The sequence below is a fragment of the Cardiocondyla obscurior genome, linkage group LG07 (genome assembly GCF_019399895.1).
Source record: "Cardiocondyla obscurior isolate alpha-2009 linkage group LG07, Cobs3.1, whole genome shotgun sequence".
Taxonomy (NCBI): Eukaryota; Metazoa; Arthropoda; class Insecta; order Hymenoptera; family Formicidae; genus Cardiocondyla; species Cardiocondyla obscurior.
The window spans coordinates 2,822,331-2,843,328 of NC_091870.1; the positions used below are offsets into that span (position 1 = coordinate 2,822,331).

At 39.9% G+C, this 20,998-nt stretch overlaps 4 protein-coding genes across 8 annotated transcripts; 2 read left to right on the plus strand and 2 right to left on the minus strand.

The window, feature by feature from the left end:
• The first annotated feature begins 33 nt into the window (after window positions 1-33).
• Window positions 34-11,047, plus strand: LOC139104291 (ankyrin repeat domain-containing protein 29). 3 transcript variants are annotated; one of them, XM_070659695.1, is made up of 8 exons: window positions 34-646; window positions 3,343-3,453; window positions 4,395-4,493; window positions 8,768-8,866; window positions 8,947-9,045; window positions 9,174-9,371; window positions 9,460-9,555; window positions 9,730-11,047. In XM_070659695.1, the coding sequence occupies exons 1-8, from the start codon at window positions 635-637 to the stop codon at window positions 9,925-9,927; spliced, it is 912 nt and encodes a 303-aa protein (XP_070515796.1). In that variant the 5' UTR covers window positions 34-634; the 3' UTR covers window positions 9,928-11,047. The 3 variants fall into 3 exon arrangements, with proteins under 3 accessions (XP_070515796.1, XP_070515797.1, XP_070515798.1); XM_070659696.1 differs by lacking the exon at window positions 34-646 and adding an exon at window positions 3,579-3,678; XM_070659697.1 differs by lacking the exon at window positions 34-646 and adding an exon at window positions 3,579-3,654.
• Window positions 11,048-11,981: 934 nt separating this feature from the next.
• LOC139104289 (syntaxin-1A) lies at window positions 11,982-19,571 on the plus strand. 2 transcript variants are annotated; one of them, XM_070659686.1, is made up of 9 exons: window positions 11,982-12,429; window positions 12,680-12,775; window positions 12,880-12,973; window positions 13,093-13,167; window positions 18,307-18,498; window positions 18,600-18,673; window positions 18,746-18,883; window positions 18,987-19,097; window positions 19,168-19,571. In XM_070659686.1, exons 1-9 carry the CDS (start codon window positions 12,397-12,399, stop codon window positions 19,237-19,239), a joined length of 885 nt encoding a protein of 294 aa, XP_070515787.1. In that variant the 5' UTR covers window positions 11,982-12,396; the 3' UTR covers window positions 19,240-19,571. The 2 variants fall into 2 exon arrangements, with proteins under 2 accessions (XP_070515787.1, XP_070515786.1); XM_070659685.1 differs by having other exon boundaries at window positions 18,987-19,571.
• On the minus strand, window positions 13,162-17,697 carry LOC139104262 (condensin-2 complex subunit D3-L). 2 transcript variants are annotated; one of them, XM_070659638.1, is made up of 3 exons: window positions 15,940-17,695; window positions 13,961-15,843; window positions 13,162-13,660 (listed from the first exon to the last, which is right to left on the minus strand). In XM_070659638.1, the coding sequence occupies exons 1-3, from the start codon at window positions 17,461-17,463 to the stop codon at window positions 13,237-13,239; spliced, it is 3,831 nt and encodes a 1,276-aa protein (XP_070515739.1). In that variant the 5' UTR covers window positions 17,464-17,695; the 3' UTR covers window positions 13,162-13,236. The 2 variants fall into 2 exon arrangements, with proteins under 2 accessions (XP_070515739.1, XP_070515738.1); XM_070659637.1 differs by having other exon boundaries at window positions 13,961-17,697.
• LOC139104288 (lymphokine-activated killer T-cell-originated protein kinase) lies at window positions 17,942-20,968 on the minus strand. The gene is made up of 5 exons (XM_070659684.1): window positions 20,752-20,968; window positions 20,354-20,587; window positions 19,984-20,280; window positions 19,587-19,826; window positions 17,942-19,488 (listed from the first exon to the last, which is right to left on the minus strand). Exons 1-5 carry the CDS (start codon window positions 20,867-20,869, stop codon window positions 19,337-19,339), a joined length of 1,041 nt encoding a protein of 346 aa, XP_070515785.1. The 5' UTR covers window positions 20,870-20,968; the 3' UTR covers window positions 17,942-19,336.
• Window positions 20,969-20,998: the final 30 nt, after the last annotated feature.

The following is a 20,998-nucleotide window of genomic DNA, read 5'->3' on the forward strand; positions in this document are numbered from 1 at the left end:
TCTGCACTTGAAAAAGACATCTACGTTGATACAAAATTTCTATGATCATATACCTCCATTGTTTTCAACGTAGATTAATTTTGACTCGAGCCAAGTTTAGTAATCCCGTAAGTTATTAAATCGACCGCCCACGCTTTCTTCATCTTTTCTTACGAATCCGTAATCGAGATTTGGAGTTCAAATCGGTTGAATTTTCTCCGCGAGCATGCGCGAAACGGGCCGCGGTTGCCGCAAGCGTCTCAAGGAGTACTCCAGGACCACTCTTCCAGCGCAGCCTCCCCCGCGCTTCAGTCTCCTCTCGCCGCTTTACATTGGGCGGGATTGGGTCGTCGACGGCGTCGACGTGCCGCGCGCTCCGTCGAATCGTGATTGCGTACTATGTCCACGGGCGATTCATCGGCCGGGCGCACCACGGGACGACGACGCCGACGGGAGGAACACGCTCCGGCGAGAGCGGTGCTTCGAAACGGGTCGCGTCGGTCAGTGCTGTCAGTAGCGGAGCGCGCGGCGCGCTGCACGGATGGCAGTGATAGGTGTTCACAGATCCCTTGCTCGACGCCGCGTAACGTGCGATGCACCTCAGGAGTCTCGGGACCAAGCGAATTGATCGGGATACCCACGGCAGCGATTCAACATGTCAATGAAGGTGAGTACACGCAGAACCGTCGAGATGCATCCCTTCCCCTCTCCCCTCAGCGGGGGAATATTCCTCCCTTCGCGGTTGAGGTCACTTGGACCACCTAGACCACCTTGATCATCTAGATTACCTAGACCACTTAAAGCATTTGGACCACCTAGACCATTTAGACTACCTAGACCACCTAGAACTATCTGGGCTACCTGAACCACTTGAATACCATCGTCTGCCTCTTCCTCTGGTCCTCTGAACAAGTTTGGAAGGATACCCGTTTGCCTACATTTCACTGGACGATGTGAGCTGGAGATATGATTGATAAACGCTTCGCTGTCTTCTAGTATCATCAGGAAAAATTCAGCTGACCTGTATTTCATTAAACGGTACAAAATTTCATTTGATTATCATTCCTTTTTTTTCGCGGGTGAATTTTCACGTCGGTTTAAATTGTTCTTATCTATTTTAGCTCTAAGAATTAACCGAGATTTGCACTGGACACGAGACGTTCGGTGACTTATGTGAAAAAAATGAACGATCGTCACTCGAGAAAGAAAATCAGAGACAACCGTCTCGCCGCCGTTCTAGTTTAATTTTATCGAAACGACCGATTAGACGAAGTCAAAGATAAAACACTTCGGTTTCCCCGATTCGTTTACCTCGTTTGAAAAAGAATTTCGACTGCGAGAGATGAACGTTACTGCTAAGAGCTTCCTGACATGGTTCATTTATCATCGTCGCTGCGCTTTAATCATCGGCGAATCGATTGTTTTCTCTTTCGAAGAGAAAAAAAAAGTAACTCTTATCGCGATTAGGCTCCTTCGATACTTTTTATTCAATTGTTATCTGCCGCACGATGTAAAGCGTGGTTCGTAACTTAGTAGCTTAGGCGAGCAAAAGAACTCTGAGGACAACATCGAGTTAAAAGCGGAATAAAAACTATAACGACACTTCTTATCTCTCGTTATAGCGTGTGTTATTTCTGGCCCGCGGCGATGAATGGGTGCACCTGCGCGAGCGCGATTAAAAACGAAAGTCCGAGCTTGTCGCGGTCGAGGCGCCGCTCGATCGCGCCTTCCTCGACCCTCGGATATTTCCGTAGAAAATTGACCGCAAGAATTACGACGGATTATCAGACGTTTATAGCGGAATCGAATAGACGGAATTAGTCGCCTGGCGTTTAAATCCACCGACAATTGTAATCGCGTAATTGTCATAGTTTCGATATAACTGCGGGTTTACGGACTGCGGACGGATATTAACTATATTGTTCGCGACACGTTGCATAATATCGAACGGTGTGTAGAGCCTGCCTCATTGCCGGTTAACATTGTCGATGTCGTCGTTTAATGGCTTGTTCATCATATTTTCCCTATCTGCGTTACGTAAGATTTACATCAAACTCCTCTCGTATCAAGCTTGTTATAACAAGCCAGTTGATAATCTCGCAAGAATCACGGGAACTCGAAGATCTACACGTTACAGCCTCTTATCGTAATATTTAGATTGTAACTACGAATCATCTTTTACGTTTTATAATTGCATTACGTAATAATTATCTTCAGCCGTAGAAAAGTTCTGACGTAATAATTGCAATATTTAAAAAGATTATAAATTTTCTTTGTTAGAGCTCGTAATTAATTTGTAAGTGATTGACGTAGAATATTAATTTATAAAATAGACGCGTTTGGATCGTTAAAAGAAATTAATCAAAAATTAATTGCGGCGCTATAAGATAGGACGAGGTAGACGTCACGGTATCCTGATTTTCGTGACGCGGGACGATTTGTTTCTCGTGTCCTACATATTCGAAGCAATCTCTCGGCTTCTTGCCGAACGGTATCGCCGCAAAATATCGCTTGTAATAAGATTTTTCCGCGCCATTGGGCATACAACCCGATGCGTTGTGCGATTTTATACGTTTGCGAGTCGTGATGCGCGTACCGAATCGGCAAACTGCAGGCCAACAGGCAACGAAGCTACTGATATTGAGTCTACGAGTCCATTTTCTCCGCCCGTTGATTTTTTTTTTTCCTTTTTTTCTTTTTTTAATATTTCGAAGCGCAAGTTCCGTTAGGACATAACTGACGATCGCGAGCATTTCTTCGAGAAGTCACGCGGGATATTTTCTCTTCACGTTTGCAAGTCAGATCGTTCTATAAACGCTCGAAAGCGAAGGTCGGATGTATTATTTCGATCGTCATCGTGGCGGAGGACCGCGAGAATACTCGCGCCGTAAAATATTTGCGTCGTACGTTTCACCGTTAGAAGTCGTAAACGCGAGGTATAAACAGAGATTCGTGGTCCTGAAACGTTGATCCCAATGATAATCGCGAGCATATCCTCAGAATTATGAAGGCGCTAAAAATATTTTATGGGCCTTTAGACGGCACCAGCGATCTTGGCGACCCTCATTCATATTCACATTTGTATATTTTGTAATTCCATTACGTATTCCAAACGGCTCGTCCACTCGAGCCTCGATTATTTTTTTATTTCGACGTAAAAGAGCCTCCGATATGCAGATAACATCCTTTGATAAATGATAATTGGAGACTGCAATTTGTTTCGTGTCGCTAATCGGTGGTATCAATCTCAACATTGATTGATTTCTCCTGATCGATAAAAACAAAGGAATAAAAATAAAACTCCAGATTCAATTATTATTTTATTAATTCACTAACATTTCTTTATTCTCTTTTTTTTTTTAGAAAGAATCTCCTTGGGACGTGGAGTTACACTTGGCAGCGGCACGCGGGGACGCCAAACGTCTTCGTATTTTATTAGATTCCGGACGCGTCCACGTTGATTGCAAGGACAAGGTCAGTACAGTGCAATACCCTCTATTTCCAAAGTAAGATATCTTTTGGATACAACTTTTTTTAAACTACCTAAAGATTCTTTGAAAGTCGAGCTGGAATATTAATTATATTTTTTTTTAACATAGAAAATACGGAAATAAGGAAGAAGATAATGATAACATCAGTATGCCTTTTTGGAAACGTGACGTCTGTCTCGATCCGGTAGATCTTATCAGCACAAAATCGGTTCGTCGGGTCAACACAATACGATCGTCCGAGATTGCCCGCCGGAAATCGATTAGACAGGAACTCGCGTTCCCGATTGCGATGGATCCCGTGGATAGATCATCGTGATATCGCTGTGCGATTTTCTCCTGTCGGCCGGCTCATTATGCAAACGACAATGAAGAGCGAACACGTTATACTTCTTTTGGCGTCTCGAAAGTGGTTTATTAGATCACCGCGGACACTAATCGTGCCACTTTTCGGTCTGGAAATCAAACGCGGCGGCGTCGTAATTTTTTTTTTTTTTCTTTTCGCGAGCTTATCCATGTAGAATTGTGTCGGTGGCCGGATCGAATCGCCATATGTCTGTCTGTCTAGTCATCGAGCGTTAATAGTCCTTCCTGCCTGTTCGCGATTCTTTTCTATTCGAAACGTTGAGTGCTATTGTTAAGTTTCGTATTATTCGTTGATTTTTTTTCAACGATAGCAACATCCGGAGACATATTTTTATATGCAAATCTGTACTTCTTAACGAGACGTCGTTAGGTATATATGCGCGCTGATTGTATTAGCGGACTTAGGACGTTTAACGCCGCGAATCTTAATAGCTCGCGAGAAGATCGATTAGAAAATATACACCGGCATACATGTGCCGATAGCGTTCACCGGCGTGAAAGTCTTGCGTTTAATTGAATCGTCGGAGCGCAGTTTTGTAATTGGGGTCGGTTTTCTTTCAGGATGGCACGACACCTTTGATATTAGCCGCCGCCGGTGGCCACATCAACGCCGTGACCGAGCTGCTGCACCAAGGAGCGGATCCCAATGCCAAGAGGCTCGTGAGTTCATCTTATGTCAAAAATCCATGAATTTCCCAGGCATTATTTCCCATGAGACGGCCGAGGCTCGTAATAGGTTTGAATAGAAAATAATATACTCATTAATAATCAAAATTTCATAAAAGAGAGATAAGTTTTTCATTACACGAGTCTTTAAAGTCTCACGTTATTTTATTTATTCTTTTACAGACATTAACATTGATAATCGCGATAAAACCGGTACCGACGGACGACCCCATCGCGCAGCCTGTGCTCTTCTTTCGAGATTGAGCGTAAACGATGACGACGACGCGGAATTACGCAAGCGTTCATTAAAAACCCGTTAAACGCGTTCGTCGTTCTTGCGCAATCCGGCAGATCCGATCATTTTCACAAGCTGGAAAACGTGATCCTTTTCAAATTAATACTTGGAGATCCCGGGACCGTTACTTACGCTGATAATTGTATCTCATTTCGATTTCCATATCAATTTATTGGCGCGCGTATACAGCAATCGGCTAATAAATCCCCCGCCGTAATTGGCGTAAAGCGATAATTTCGCGGAGGAAAAGACTCGTTACATTTCACGTCGGATTGAGGAAAGCCGCGTTCGAATCTTAACGTCGAGTTTAATTTTGGAACCCGGCGGAACCTGGTGGAACGTTTAACGACTCGTGGCTTAAGTATCGCGAGGTGAGAAACGTACTCGGCGAGGGGAAAAATGAAAAAGACAAGTGCAATATTTCAAGGTTGCCCGGGTTTACCGTGCGCTCATGCCGTAATGTTCGTGCGTGCAAGCTCGCGTGATTCTAATGTGCCTGTTAATAGCGGAGTGCCTGCACAAAACACGCAACGTGGCAGTTCAGGAATTATCGCTGACACCGTGTGTCTACAATCTCTTTAAACGTTATCCGTACCATCGTATCATCGCGGTATTATAAAGTCGCGCGTGCCGCAGGCAGCAAGACGTTTATAGAACGCTAGACAGTACAGGAAAAGGATATATTAAATTTAATTCTCGCTGCAGGCAAATAGGTATATTATTTTCTTTTTTTATCTGCTGTAAGAAATCGTTAATATTCGTATAAGTTTTATATAAATTCTGAACGCGGAATGAGAAACTTAAAACGTAGATTTCTCAGTCTAAAAATTCTCTTTGTGATTATCGATCGTCTAAAAATGGACAATGCCGAGGGTGAACGACACCTGTCGGCTCGTCCCGACCCAGCCTTCTGATAAATTGTAGATCTCGCGTAGCCGTGATACGATCGTCTCGATGAATGAGCGTTAATTGCGACGATATAACTTAGCGGCAATCAAAGTTCTTTTAATCTCGCCAATGGATCTCGCTGGCCGACGCGCAAGGGTATCGCGCGGGCGATTTGCCGGTAATTATCATTCGGCTGTTTGCCGGCTCGTTAATTAAAATCGGCGCCGCACGTCCAGGCGAAAATAACTGACCTTTTGTTGCCCTACTTGGGACCGGCGTTCAATCGGCGGGTTTTGCATCCGTAAGCTGTAAAGCATAGTACCGCTATGCACGCGCCGGACATCTCTCTGGGTTACGATCGGATCTCGACTCGCATCTTCGGATTCCTCTTACTTCTGCTTCGATTCGCGTCTGAAATATTAAATATCTCATCGGCAAACATCTCGCAGTACCTCTGCAGAACGCACGAGAACTTTATGAAATATTGGGTGGGAATAAAAGACAAAATTTAATTTGCATAGAACCAATTTTATTCGCATTAATTTTTTTTCAAGTTGTACATAAAATATTGTGCAAGAGTTTTTTTTTTCTTTTTTTTTTTCTGAAGTGTATGTAAATAATTTCGAAATCTGCTTAGGTATCTCCAGGCTACTTGGTTTGCGACGAGTGTATCAGACAAGAGGTCTCGGGTCGACCGGATTTTTGCGCGTTTTCTTACGCATGATCGGCGAAGCGAAAGGAAATCAACGGCGGACCATACACGACAGGTTGATCGTCGCGTTATAGGATTTCTGCGGTTCGGTAATAGATAGGTGTATTATGCCTCTACGCATCGCGGCGCGCGTAACTCCACGGCGTGTGCACCGCAGGAGATCTGCTGCAAGTTGCAAAAGTAAAAAAAAAATAAGAAGAAAAAAAAAAGAAATAAGGCGAAATGAGGTTCGCCACATACGGTGCAAATGGAACGAGCAGAAGAGCGGAACTCGAAAAGAAAAGAAAAATAGGAGAAAGACGAAGCACGACGCGATTGAAAACGGAAGCGCGAGGCTTCCGATCTTTCTCGCGGCCTCTTTTCTCCCCGGAAGTAATCTTGAAGGATGAATTTGTGCGATATCCTCGCAAATGGAGGCTTTCGCGGATACGACCGGCCTCGCATCAAGGTGCGGAGCCAGCAGGACACGTAACGGGTAAAGCTACGAGTTCGCCGCTCCCTTGGCCGGGAGCTTTTACGGCAGTGAAAGTGCATTTTACGTCGAGTCCAGTGACTGATTGCTCGTTTATAGGCACGCCTAAGGCCTCCCGCAAGAAGAAACGCCTGGAGATAAATCACAGTTTAAGAAGTCAATCGCGCAAACTAAATAAGAAATTAAATTAGTAATGAAAGATGACAGCGAATTGCGTCTCTTTGAAGAAAGGTCCGGCGTTGAAAGAATTTTATAGATCTTAATTATAACAATTTCCTCGGGTTTGCTGTTCCTCGAAGGAACTTACAGAGATATTTCTGTCGAGGAGATATTTTACGTGTCACGCGATGACGGACTTAAAAACGTAATCCGTGTTACCGCGGTATTACCGTGTAAAAAAAAAAGAAAAAAAAAAAGGAAAGAAAAACTTTGCAGTCTTGAAAACAGTTCGCGTCAGAAAAAGAGCGGGTTGATTTCTTTTCTTGAATTCTTCTAGGAAAGGTTGTCAAACGTCGCAACCGTTTACTTCGAAGACCATCGTATAAATTTGGAAATTTACTGACGCTCGTTTCGTTTTAGCCAGGCTCTCACTTCCAATTTGCCTTTTACGACTCTTTCCCCGAGTCCGTAAAATACGATCGAAATCGCCCAGCAGGATCTGTCTTCCCTCGTGAAAGCGTAACGCCGGATTCTAAATTACCCCGTATAACATTAGAGCCCCGTATCTCGTAACTGATAGTTAAATGGAGGATCTGCGATCGACGAAAGTTTCGAAAATTTACGGGAATCGAACACGACACGTACGAATGGCAGATAGTCACGCTTTAATGTAAGACGTCACCTTAATTAGGTGAAGGACACGTGTTTTATTGCAAAGCCTGCATTCGTCGCCTCGCAGAAATCGATAGTTCACTGTCGAGTTTTAACGCAACGATAGGTTTATTAATAATCGTAGAAGCGTTCTAAGAGTCACCGATAAGATAATCTCTCACGCGTTCGACTGAACGACCGATACTGTGAAAAACAGCTCCGGTATAAAAAAAAAAAAAAAATTAGCGGCTGATCAGTGTCTTCGGTGCGGCGTTTAATTTCTTCATTGAATGTGAGCAAGCAGGAAAATTCCCAATCGCCTATTTCTCAATGACTTCTTATTTCATCAGAAGATACTCCGATTTGACATTTGCTCGAAAATACCAAGGCTGTTTCGCGACCGGTTTCCCGCCGCTAAAGTTTACGGTTAAGCGTGATATAACTCCCTGTGTTATATGGACGGATAAATGTATGCAGATGCAAACGACGGAAGAAAGTTGCGCGTATTTTTAAAAGAACCATGAAGAAGAGCTATCCCGAGTGCCCGTCGTGCTCCGAAAGAAATCGACGTTTCTCTTTCAGTCAGTAAAAACGCTATTCAATATCGTCGTTATTAATGACGCAATCGATACAATTGTCGATTATACGTCGACGTTACCGTCCATTTACCACGGATATAAATTATGGGTGGGTCACGGGAGGTACGTGGCATTTGCATATCCCTAAGTGGCAGCCGACGTCACGTCAAATTCTCCGTCTGATTCGATGCACGCGCCCAGATAGTAATGCATCTTTCACACAATGAAATTACCGCGCATATTATTACATTCGACTTTCATAAATATTTCTCAACGCATCGAGGCGAAATAATCGGAAACGGATCACTCAGTCTCTCGCATCCGCAAATTAAAACAGGAAGTGTTATTAAAAAATTTTTCCTATTTTTTATCTTAATTTTTAGTTTTCCAAGATAATTTATTTTAGAAAGTATTTAAAATATTTGAGATGTATTAATCGCATATTATTGCAACAGTCGTCCAAGTTGATATCGTACCCTTATGGTAATATTTGCGTTTCTTTTACGTTTGCAGACTGGGACAACGGCTTTGTTCTTCGCCGCTCAAGGCGGATACATGGATATCGCAGGTCTGCTTTTAGAACACGGCGCGATCGTGGATTCATGTAGCATAGTAAGTAGCATCGCGGACGAGCACGTTTGTGTAATGCGATCTCACTGCTTTAACATTAACGTGTTTCACGTGGATTTCAGGACGGCGGCACGCCGCTTTTCGTCGCATGCCAGTACGGTCATCTAGACGTCGTCGAGGGCTTGATAGAGAAAGGCGCCAGCCCGAATGCTCATATGAAGGTGAAAAGACGTGCTAAAAATTAATTAATATGAATACTTAATTATACAAGTGACACAAAGTTTGCATTTAATTAAATAGAATCGATAAAGCAAGTGTAAAAAAAAGTTAAGAGATTACTGCTTGCTAGGATGGTGCTACGGCGTTGTTTATCGCCGCTCAAAACGGTCACCTCCGCATTCTGGAAGTCCTTTTGGAGCACAAAGCGAAAATGGACGCGGTGAGAACGGATGGTGCTACGCCGCTTTGGATTGCGTCGCAAATGGGACACGATCACGTCGTCAGGAGGTTGCTGAGGGCTGGGGCGAAGGTCGACGCTACGAGACACGTAAGATTGCATGTTCAGTACCTTTGTATAATCGCCGAAAACAAGCTGTCGGGTCAGGCGAATTGTCACGGGCAATTTACTTTCGCAGGATGGCGCAACTCCACTTTTCAAAGCCGCCCACAAAGGTCACACTGCCGTCATTGGCGAGTTACTCAAATATCGTCCATCGCTCGGCGTGCTTCCGGTAAGAATTACAGAAAAAAAGATTAACAAGACAGTTCTAAAGTACTGATCGACGGAAGTCTCGAGCGACCTAAAAATTTATTATTATTATAAGCTAATTTTAATGTACAGGTATAATTTTACGTATATAATATCTAATTGTATGAGGAACTATTAAGTTTCCTTACGGTTTTAGAACGGCGAAAGTGCATTACATGCAGCCGCCTTGACAGGACACATGACGGTTGCGAGACAGCTCGTGGGCGCAGGGGCTGATCCGTTGCTCGTAAATCAGGAAGGCATCACGCCGCTTCAACTGGCTGTCCGACACTCGCAGACGCAGGTCGCCAATTACCTGAGAGATAAAGTGAGAGTGCGAACCGCATCCTGTTAGCGATACTTCCTCTATCATGATACTACCATATCGAGAATCTCGGAATATTGTTCAGCTGAGTGAGCTCGTCTAAAAAATCATAGTATTTTTTAACAGGATGTAGCATGCACGTTATAATGTTTAAATGTAAAAAAGGTATTTTATTATTTTATTATATATTTTAAAAATGTTACACATATTAAGGATGCAAAGTGTAATATATATAATATATAGTATATCTTTTTATTACTGATAAAACTGTTATCAATTCTAATAATAAAATTAGATTATCTTTTTTTTTTACTTTGCTTTATGTTGCACATTAAGTACACGAAAAATGTGACAATGCAAAGAAATTGAATTTTATATAGTAATAATATGGACACGCTAAATATAAGTCAACTATATTAATGGGGACTGTGAGCAAGAATCCGTCTTTAATTGAAAGTGATTAAATCTGTTTGGTTTTTATGTCGTACTTTTTCGATCCAAAGCCAGTTTCATCTTAAGTACAGAAAGTAATAAAAAGTACGATTTAAACAGACAGATTCATTGTTATGTAGTGTACGTACATAATCATAATTCCATTATGTTCTGTTATAAGTTTTGGTAAAAATATCGTTCTTGCGACTCTAAAATTCTCATTGTAGACTAGGCATAATAGTTTTCTATTTCCAGATGTACAAAATAACGTTAGAATATTGTATATGTCGCAAAATAATGCATATACTTATTTCTGTCGTACTTCATAGTATAACACATACATATTAAAAATTGGACTTATTAATGTTTCATACAATTAATGGAACAAAATTCAAATGTGTCGAATATGTCAGCAGTCCGTCTACAAAATAATTATACTAAGTGTAATGATTGAAAAAGCATTATTGGTTGATTTGTTAAAATTGACGAGTTTATAAGACTGACTGATTTAACTTGAGATACATATTTTCTTATTACACAAAGGTATAAGGTGTAGATTTTTTATCTATTCTATTACGTAAGATATGTGCGAAACGATATAATATTTGTTATTTGCTTCAAACACATTTTATTAAAATACGAAAATATTTCGTAAATTAACATTAATTTTCTTTAAAAATTTATAAGTAATAAATAAACGCATAAGACATTACACACATTACATTTCGGTTATTATGACATAGATTTATAAAAATCTGAACACAATTAATAATAATTAAATATTTTATTTTAACATGGAACATTTGAAGGTTTTATAATAATTTTAGCTTTATAAAAAAGTGATATAAGTCTGTCTTCCTAACAAACAGCACATAGGTCATTAGGTATAGTTGTTATTGATGACGGGAAAGTGCAAAAAATTAATAAAGCACTCTAAAAAAAGTAAATTGCTAATAGTATATGGTTATATATTAATTATAAATATGATTTGTTACAAAACAATTTTAATTATTGTTCTATTACATATGTTTGCACGCTTATAATTTTGCACTAAGATAACTATCACTAAATTATTTGTACTTTAATGCTTATCTTTAACTTTTTATTTCTGTTTGATTAATCTATACATTTACGTATTTAGTAAATCATTAGCCAGGTTTGCTTCGCGCATTATCACAGAATAGTTCATACAATATTCAGAACACCATAAGTTAATTATATTTTATATACTATTTAAATAAAATAAAAAAAAATAGAATACATTAAAAAAAAAACTTTTATTAATTCTGTGATAATAATACTGTAATAAAACTAAATTTATTGCAATAAATTATGTCAATTTTTATTCATCTATTCTTATTTAATAAAAAAAAAAAAAAAATTTAAAGTAATGTTACGTTGTTATATAAAAATTAATTTTTTAAAATAATTTAATGACTTTCAAATATTATTTTTAAATATATAAATGTGTTTAAATATATATATATAAATTTTTATAAAGAAAAACAACTCGGCAGTTCTTCGTTATGTTATAAACTAATTTAAACTTAACGACGTCAAATTCTATGTTTAAAAACGTTGATGTCTATATCGTAAAAAAAAATTTTTTTTGACAAAAAAATGCTATTTAATTATTTAATGAAAACTTTTAAAAATAATCATAGTTATTTGGTCTTTTAATATAATTTGACAAACAAAAAACAAGGTTTTTAACACTAATTAACTAATATTATATCGCTCTCTTGGTAAATTAATAAACTAGTTCAAGAAACATTATTATTGTGCTGGCCTTCTGGCGTGCAGTCGTCAAGTGCTCATTTCCTATTTCATTTCAGATGCAAAGTATCTTCTACCTATGTGCAGCTTAGATGCGCGTTTCAGTCGAAGAAACACTCGAGGTGTAGTGTTGCTTCTTCGACGACGATATATCGACTACGTTTTACGACTCGGCAGAACGAATTTTACCCAATATTTGTAGTGCACTGATAACAGAGATAACGTAGCATACTGTATTTATTCCACTTACAAAATTATCAGTTCCATGCCGATACTAAAGGAATACTCATCATGATTCGCGATCGTATGCCCGATTTGCGTGCAGTTAGTATTTTTACTGTTTCTACAATTATTATATGTGTTGAAAAGAAAAAAATTAAATTTAATTCTTAATCGTTAATTATACCATCTCGAACAAATACGTTCACGCATGAATCATGGGTGCAAATAAGTTTCGATATGAAGAGACTTTGCTTTAAAATAAATTCGAAATTTGTGGCTCGTCATTAATAAAATATTTATATATGTGAACAAATCAAATATTTAGTTGTATAAAATATATTAATTTCTCTAGAATCGAAATAACAGCAGTACCTTTGGAAGAGGATTTTTGCAAGACGTACATCTTCAAATAGCGCAAAACAAAAAGCTTAAGGAGGTGCTCGATGAAGTACGTATAAATGCTATCGAAATCTCTGCGAACTGTGCACTTTGCTCATTTCTCTACAGTCTCTTTTGCAATCAAAATAATTAAGATGCACCGTGTCGATATAGGCCGAAGAAATACGCGCTTTGATCCACCTCATGGTCGAAAACGTTTCTATCGTGAAGAACTTGCATAACAATGTCTTGTCGCATACAAACAAAGGTAAGTGACAACGACTAAGCCTATACGAGTACGGTTCAATTGCGTACATACATTTTGTTGACTTGCATTTAACATAAACTTACATAAACTATGTATATATATATTATATCTATTTGTAGACTTACAAAAAGAATTGGAGACTCGCACGTGCATAATCTCGCAGACCGCTTTTCGCGTGCAAAGAAAATTACGAGGTAGGTAAATTTGTACGTAGATTTCGTGGACGATTCCCGTGGCGTTTAAAGCTGAGATCAAAATCATTATTAGCTCATGTTCCTAAAATGTTTACGCTGGGGCGACGTTCCCTCGTTCGGGGGCCTCTTCGCACATACTTTTCGAGCGGGAGACGTGTTAAAATATGGATCCAGATGCCGCGTTAATATAGGTGTGCTGGTAGCAAAGCTTGGCCCCGGAGGTGGCGTTTGTATCCGCAGCGATCTTTCCGAATGCACCGGGCTTTCAATTAACGCATCGTAAGATGACGTGCTTTGCGAGCAATTACTGGAATCTACTGATTCACTGCTCTTATTGAGTGGTAGTGCCGAGGACGAAATACGGTCGTGCACAACTAGGGACGTTGCTCGCTTGCACATTTTTTCCATTAGCGAGTCTTTATGATTTACATTGAGCGACGAGTTATTGATTTCATCGTCATCGCTTTCAAAATTATTTTTATCTTTCAGTCTCCTAAAACATTACATTAATATATATCACTTTTCTAAGATAAGATAAAAATTATGTTACGATAACACATACGTAATTATCAAACTTTTTAGCACTATATACATTAAATACTTATATTTAATAGAATACAAGAAGTGTTTTACTTAAAAATATAAGTGGTATAAGTCAAAGATAACTTTATCTTTCGTAGAAAGAAAAAAAAAGAACAGCAAAAGTATCAAAATGTGCAAAACTTTTAAAACAATTTGACATTAAATGAAGTAAAATAATCTAGTCATTTATATGATAAAATGGCATACGTACCGCTGGTAAAGATCCATTTCTCTTTCTAATTCAGGATATTCGTTTAATAAGCTAATCAGCTGTTCCTTTTCGTATTCCGAATAAATCTTGAATAGTAGACCATCCACATCGTTCTTCAAGGGAAGTGTTATTGTAAGTAGCTTCTTCTTAAGCGTAACTAACGTAGGTAATAAATTATCTAAATTATGTTTCTTCAGTGTCGCTATAATAACGTTTGCGGCGTTATTGTTAGTCGTATTCGAGGGAATCGGAATCGATTCGTCAAGTTCTGTCGTGTCGTCTCGGTTCTTCTCGTTGAGGGACGATACTTGCAGACGATTATTACTAATTATGAACACCACATCCTTCAAAACGCACGCACCCTCCTCAGTCGTAACGTCGATAGAATTCTCGTCGCATATTTCGCGAAGTATATACTTGGTCAGTTTCACAATCAGTTCAGCCTTCCCGGACACGTCTAGATGCTCGAGCATAAATTCGTAAATGACATTACGCTTGCTTTGATTCGCTCGTCCAGGCAACGTTAGAAGCTTCTTCTCTTGATCGCTCATTCTGTGCCCGCAGAACGCCGTGCGAGGACGAAAATTATTATAATGATATATGCTCTCCAGAAACTGCTGAGAAATCAAAGTCTTGTTCTTCATTAGAAGCCTTTCTTCTACTAAAAAGATCGTTAGCTCGCGTATCACGTTATTTGAATCCGACAGCATCGTCAATATGTGAAAGAAGAATGGTCCCTTCATCTTTATGAAATCCTCCAGCAGCAGTTGAATGAATATTACTACTATAGCCTCCCTTACGGCTGGATTCGGGTCTTTCATGCTGATACATAAATCCGGCAGATACGGCTCTACCAGGCCGGTGAATCTCACGCAGATATCGGCCAACGCTTTCGCGGCGTTTATCTTGACGGAAGTCTTCATCAGCGGGTTCGGACTCGTTTCTTGGCGCATTAATTTACCGAATATCGGCGTGACTTTCTTCGCCACTTCGCGATCTCTAAGCGCTTGTTGGCAGAGAAGGACCACCGCAGACGCCTGCAAGTCTCTTATCTCCCTCACGGTGTCTGGTAATGATTCCCACTGCAGCAATAAATTGCCAAGAATTTGCAAGGTCGACGAGGAAATCTTGCTAGTGCAAAAAAGTGACGCATGGCCCAGCGTAAATATAGCTCTCATCTGCACCGTGTTTTGCGTAAAATTTGCGCTGTCCTCCAGCAAATCTTGAATCTCAGTCTCCGACAGCTTCATCAGCTTTTCCATATCCGATTCCATTGAGCAGCTGCTCTTGTTGCCGTGCAAATGTCGCAATATGCTATTCAGAATATCGAAACAGATGCTGATTAAATTGAAATTAATTTCAAAGTGGCAGATACATTGGTAAAGATGCTGATAGAGATCCTCGAGGTAATCGCGTTTCATAACGGACCAGGCATACCTTAAAACATGTAAAACTAAACTCGCATGGAAGTCGTTCTTCCGGATTATTTCCTTATAATCTGAAATATATTTGACTAAGCTGGGAATCTTCATATGCTCGGCAAGAGCGGCTAGCAGGATCCACGCACCTATCGTGTTATTCGTGCCGATGTGCGATTGCAAATCCGATATTATAGATTCGGTGATAACACCGTACTTCACCCACAGGCCGCAGGCCTTCGATAAATGTTTCCTCATTCGCATGCTGCTCAGTTTATCCAAGACTCTCCACGGCAAGCTATTGGCGTCGTTCGGAACGTACGCGGTGGCGCTCGTTATTTTATTTATCAGCACGTTTCCCAGGCACTCCAGCACCTTTTCTTGTACTTTGGCTTCGACGTCGAATATCTGCGGCACAACCGCCTGTATCCACTCGTCGAGGAGGTCCGAGTTATGCGGGAATTGCTGCAAAACGTCAGACAGAACGTGCACGGCGAATTGGCGCACGATCAAAGCGGGATCCCAGCAACGTTCGCTTATCACATGCGTTATTTTACTTACGAGCGACGGGAACATGACGAACAGATTTCTCGAGATCTTCAGAGCACTGCGTCGCACCAGCGCGCGGTCGTCGTTGGCTCTGTCCATCAGCATCGCAACTATAGCGGCTGATCCAGGCAACGGGTCAATGTCGTTCGACAACGCTTTCTTCAACTCGCTGAGCACGGGAAACGTTTTATCTGCGACCGAGGCCTCGAACATACATTCAAACATATTTTTGTCGCCGTTGCCGTTGCAGTCTGAGAATAACGCGAGTGTGGCCATGGCTTTTCCCCTCACCAGAGCCGAACGGTCCATGCAGCGAGAGAGCACCATCGCTATCAAAACCTTTCTCATCTTCACCTTGTCGTCCCCGTTCAACTCGTCGCTCGATAGGCTGGATTCCGTCAAGAGCCTCCCGATAATTTCCTGCGCAAATAATCTGTGAGACACCTTACCGCTGTGAGAAAATAATATTATATCTCTGAACATTTGTACGATAACGTCCTTTTTACATATGTTTAATAGTCTTATTATGACAGCCGACTGTTTTTGACGTCCCTCCAGCCTTTCTGGGCAATTCACCATTAACTGATGTATCAATGTTGCGATTCCCTGCAAGGCTTCCTTCTCGTGGGCCGTCATTAAACTTTTTAGAAAACGTATAGCCGCTTCGTGCACGATGGTGATGGATTTCGGCTGCGCGTTCATGTGATGGAACGACAAATCGGGTAGCATGTACTGTGTTATCAGCGTTATAGTCAGGTCGACGGTACCGTGGTCGCTGTTGCACAATTCGCGCAGAGCTGAAAACGCGCTCTTAGACAACGATGCCATTTCGTAATTGTCGTTAGGCCTGGTGTGCATCTCCAGTCTCGCGACATCCAGCAGCATGCGTACGGTGGCTTCTAAAGATTCGGCATGCTTCTTAAAACAGAAGAACTTTAACATTGTTACGAGATCGGTCATAATTCTGTTCAATCCTTTCGCGAGCTTTAATCCCTTGGAACGCGAATTACCGGAATAGCCTAAAACTTCTTCGTCGTCGCTGAAATCTACCTCGCTGTTCAACCTCTTGCCGGTTACGTCGGGCGAGAGCAAGCTCTCCGACGTCTTCAGCGTCTCGATTGCTCTCTGGTACAGATTCGGATGGTAAACTCTGAACGCGTTGCTACCGGGAATAGTAAGGAACATAAGGTACAAACTGGTGGCCTCCAGGCAGGCCTTCCTGGATCCCGCGTCGGCTTCGGCGTGCTGGCCGGTCTTTATTATGTAACCCAGCATGGCGAGCAGCCCGCGCACGTTGATCTCGAGGGCCATCAGGGCCTGCCACGAGAACGCGGCATCCTCGTGCTCGGTGAGCCATCCCTTCAGCGCGTGCCGCGACTTGCGAAGCAGCAGCCGCGCGTCGTCGCTCTCCAGGTACTCCACGCTGCTCTCGGGCGGCTCATCGTAGACGACGAACTCGCCGTTCCAGATCGACGTGATCCATGCCTCGTCGAGGGCGTCCAGGTTGAAGCCGCGTAGCACGCGCAGCGACTCCATAATTCCCGCTCACAGACAGCGAGGCCAGTAAGCCGGATCTCAAGGAGCGGCCGCTATCATTCCTCGCCTCTCGTTTATCACCGTGGCTCGCGCGTACGTAAACATAACCTTAACTGAACTTATCGTCGCGACGGAACGCCCGTAGATTAGGCACTCGGCGTCGAGCCTCAAGTTATCTTTCGCATAAGTATCGAGAGCGACTTCACGATCCGTCTGCTGCACGAGTATAAGTGGCCGACGCGTGTCCTCGTCGTAAACTTATCGCGGAACATTGCGTTCGCTGTAACGGGGTACGCGAAGCGATTCACGGCGTCCATTTGCAAGCGGGAAACCACGGGAAACTGAACAGCCACCGTGCGTGTGCTCTCGACCAGATCGACTACCACAAGCGCAGACTGCGCTCGATTCCGCTACGCGACGTTCCGTCCTCGTTTTATGCGCGATGAGAAACAAAGATAGAATAACGCATTAACACTGATTGTAGGATACATACATCATTATGAATTACATTGTGTACATAAAATATATTTCTCTCAACAAAGTTTTGAAATATAATGTATATCATATAAAAATTAATATTATTATTCACATACAAAATTATAATATTTATAATACATAATTTATTGTATATTTATATGTGATAAATTGCATTATATTTCAAAATTTGGTTCATACAAACTGTAATTCTAAAGTAAGATTACTCAATAACATTTAAATTTTATAAAAAAAAATTAAATCGATTAAATACATAAAAGGCTTAATTATAATATATAAAAAAAAAACTTATTTCGATTTACGTATCCGTCTAATATTTGATTTAAACTCGCATTTTATCTTTTATAGATATAGGAAAAGATATCACCGCCGTGGATGATTTAAACGCAATACAAGATGAGTCTGTGTACATGAGAATTAAGACGTTACAATATACAACTATGCTGGAATCATTTTCTGAGATTATGGAAGATTATAATGTTTCATTATTGAAATATCATGATAAATGCCTGTTGCTCTTGCATCAACAACGTTCACTACGTACGTATTGATGTAATTATAACATATTAATTTAAATGTACCTTATTGTAATATTAATTTAAATATGCACTATCCAATAATTATTAATTTTTTGTACGCAGTAAGACGGCAAGTCACAAGCATCGAATTAGATCATATGCTTGACGCTCAAGAAACTAGCTTATTCGTCGATAATGTAAATATAAATTTGTCATTATGTTCATTATAATCTTCTTACACATTAAATAATTTAATTAATTGCATATAGATTTTAGAAGACAGCAAGATAGCACGACGACAATTATCAGACATAGAAAGTAGACACAACGAAGTTTTGAAATTAGAAAAATCTCTTACAGAAATCAGAGATATGTTTGCGGAAATGGCATTTCTAATCGAGAAACAGGTAAGTATAAGCACTGTTAGTAGTTAATTTTGTAGCGTATAAATTGTGTAACATTGTATTACACTAGACTATAAAAAATAATGTTTAGAATCTTGTTTTTTAGGGGGAACAAATTAATAACATAGAATATTTTGCTAATAAAACTACAGATAATATCGATGGTGGACGTGTTCAACTTTCTCAGTCAGAACAAAAAACTCATAAACACAGAAAGGTATATCATACACGTTTCGATGTTTTGATACTTAATTTTGAAAAAAATAATGATTGCATTTCTTTTACAGCGAAAAATCAAGATTTGCATTATTATATGTCTAATAATAATAATTTTTCTGTTATTTATTATTGCATTTTAAAAATTACTAAATATTTTACGTTATTTGTTAGTAATTAAATTTACGTTAATTGTAAAGAAATACGTTATCTATATGTATATAATGAATATTACTATAATTACTTTTTGTTAATAGCATAATTTTCATAATAATTTACCAGTGCTTTTGCGCTGGGTCTTAATTTATAAGTTGTGGTACATATGAAAAAGATTTCAAGTACATTTTCATATTCCTTGGTCAATTCAATAGCAGGTAGAGCTGGACGTGTACCTAAAGAGACAGTTTTATTTTATTAATTTATTTTAATTTATTATATAATAATTAAATAAACTTGTACAGAACCGGCTGAAATATTTCAAACTTCTTACCATATTTTTTGTTCTTATTTTGCATCATATCTGTGAGAAAAGTACTTTCGTCCATACTTTCGGTCATACTAACATTAAATTCATCAAGCTCATCATTTGTTGTGTTTGTCTTTGTAATTGACTCATCCAGAAATTCAGTTTCATCAAAATTTTCACTGTGAGGTACCGATAAAGCTATCATTTCCCAAAGAACAAGTCCATACGTCCAAATATCAGCAGCACTTGTAACTGGTCCATTATCTGTAAGACAATAAAAAAAAGATTTTTTTTTATCAGTTTTGAAATCATAAATTAAAAATACAAAATAATTTTTGAAGCATTTGCAAATACATATACGAAAAGCTTATTATAATTTTGAAAAATTGTCATAGCTAAATTAATAAAATACAATCAATACCAAATACAATCTCAGGTGGATTCCAGCATTCTGTTCCAATGTAATAAAAATCGCCTTTTGTCTTATCCATTTCTAAAGATTCTGTCAAGGGTACAGAACTGCCGAAATCACATAGTTTAACAGTGGCAAATTTATGGGACACCAAAATGTTCCAACTTTTTATATCTCCATGTAATATGTGTGCAGTATGGTGTAGATACTTGAGTCCTTTTGCAATTTCAAAACCCACTTTCAGAATATCCTTGGCTGGGAATGGCTCATTGTCCAAGGCATCTCTTCTCTCCTCAATTTTATCACCTGGTTTGTAATATTAACGTCAATACAACAAATGTATTTTAAAATTGTTTAAATAAGTTAACTTTATACATACCAAGTGACATATCTAGCGCTTCCATAGCTAAGCAAGGCTTGCCATCTGCTCCCTTGGTAAATGCTCTAAAACCAACAATATTGGGATGATTCAACTGTCTCAGGACATCAGCTTCTAGTCGAAGACGTCCATTGTTTGTCTCGTTGCTTCTTCCCTTTAGCCACTTTTTCACCGCCCATGGTGAACGTATAGAGCCTACTTTAGGTGATCTTTCCAACATATATACTGCAACTCCTTAACAAAAATAATAAAAATAGAATTTAATTTTACAGATTCAAGCTTAAAACATTTGCTAAATGTTTGGCTTACAATTTGAACAGTAAAAAAAAAAAAAGGGAGCAAATATAAAAAGATGCTTTTGTTTCGTAGTAAACATAAAAAGAGGTAATGCCGCATACCAGTGCCATAGCCTATCTGTTGTAGAAAAGGCGAAGCCGGTATTTTTATCGGCGTGCTCAACTCGACCTTGTCCATCTTCTTGCACTTCATCCTCGGTGGAGTCTCGAACTCAGTCATATTCCCAAACAAGACTCGAGAAACTCAGCAGCGTGAAAGGCAGTGAAACGTGATCGAGGACGCTCAGTAAGCCGTTAGCTTTCAAACAATTTGAACGTGTCGAGTCTGCGTAAGTTCGCGCAGGTACAG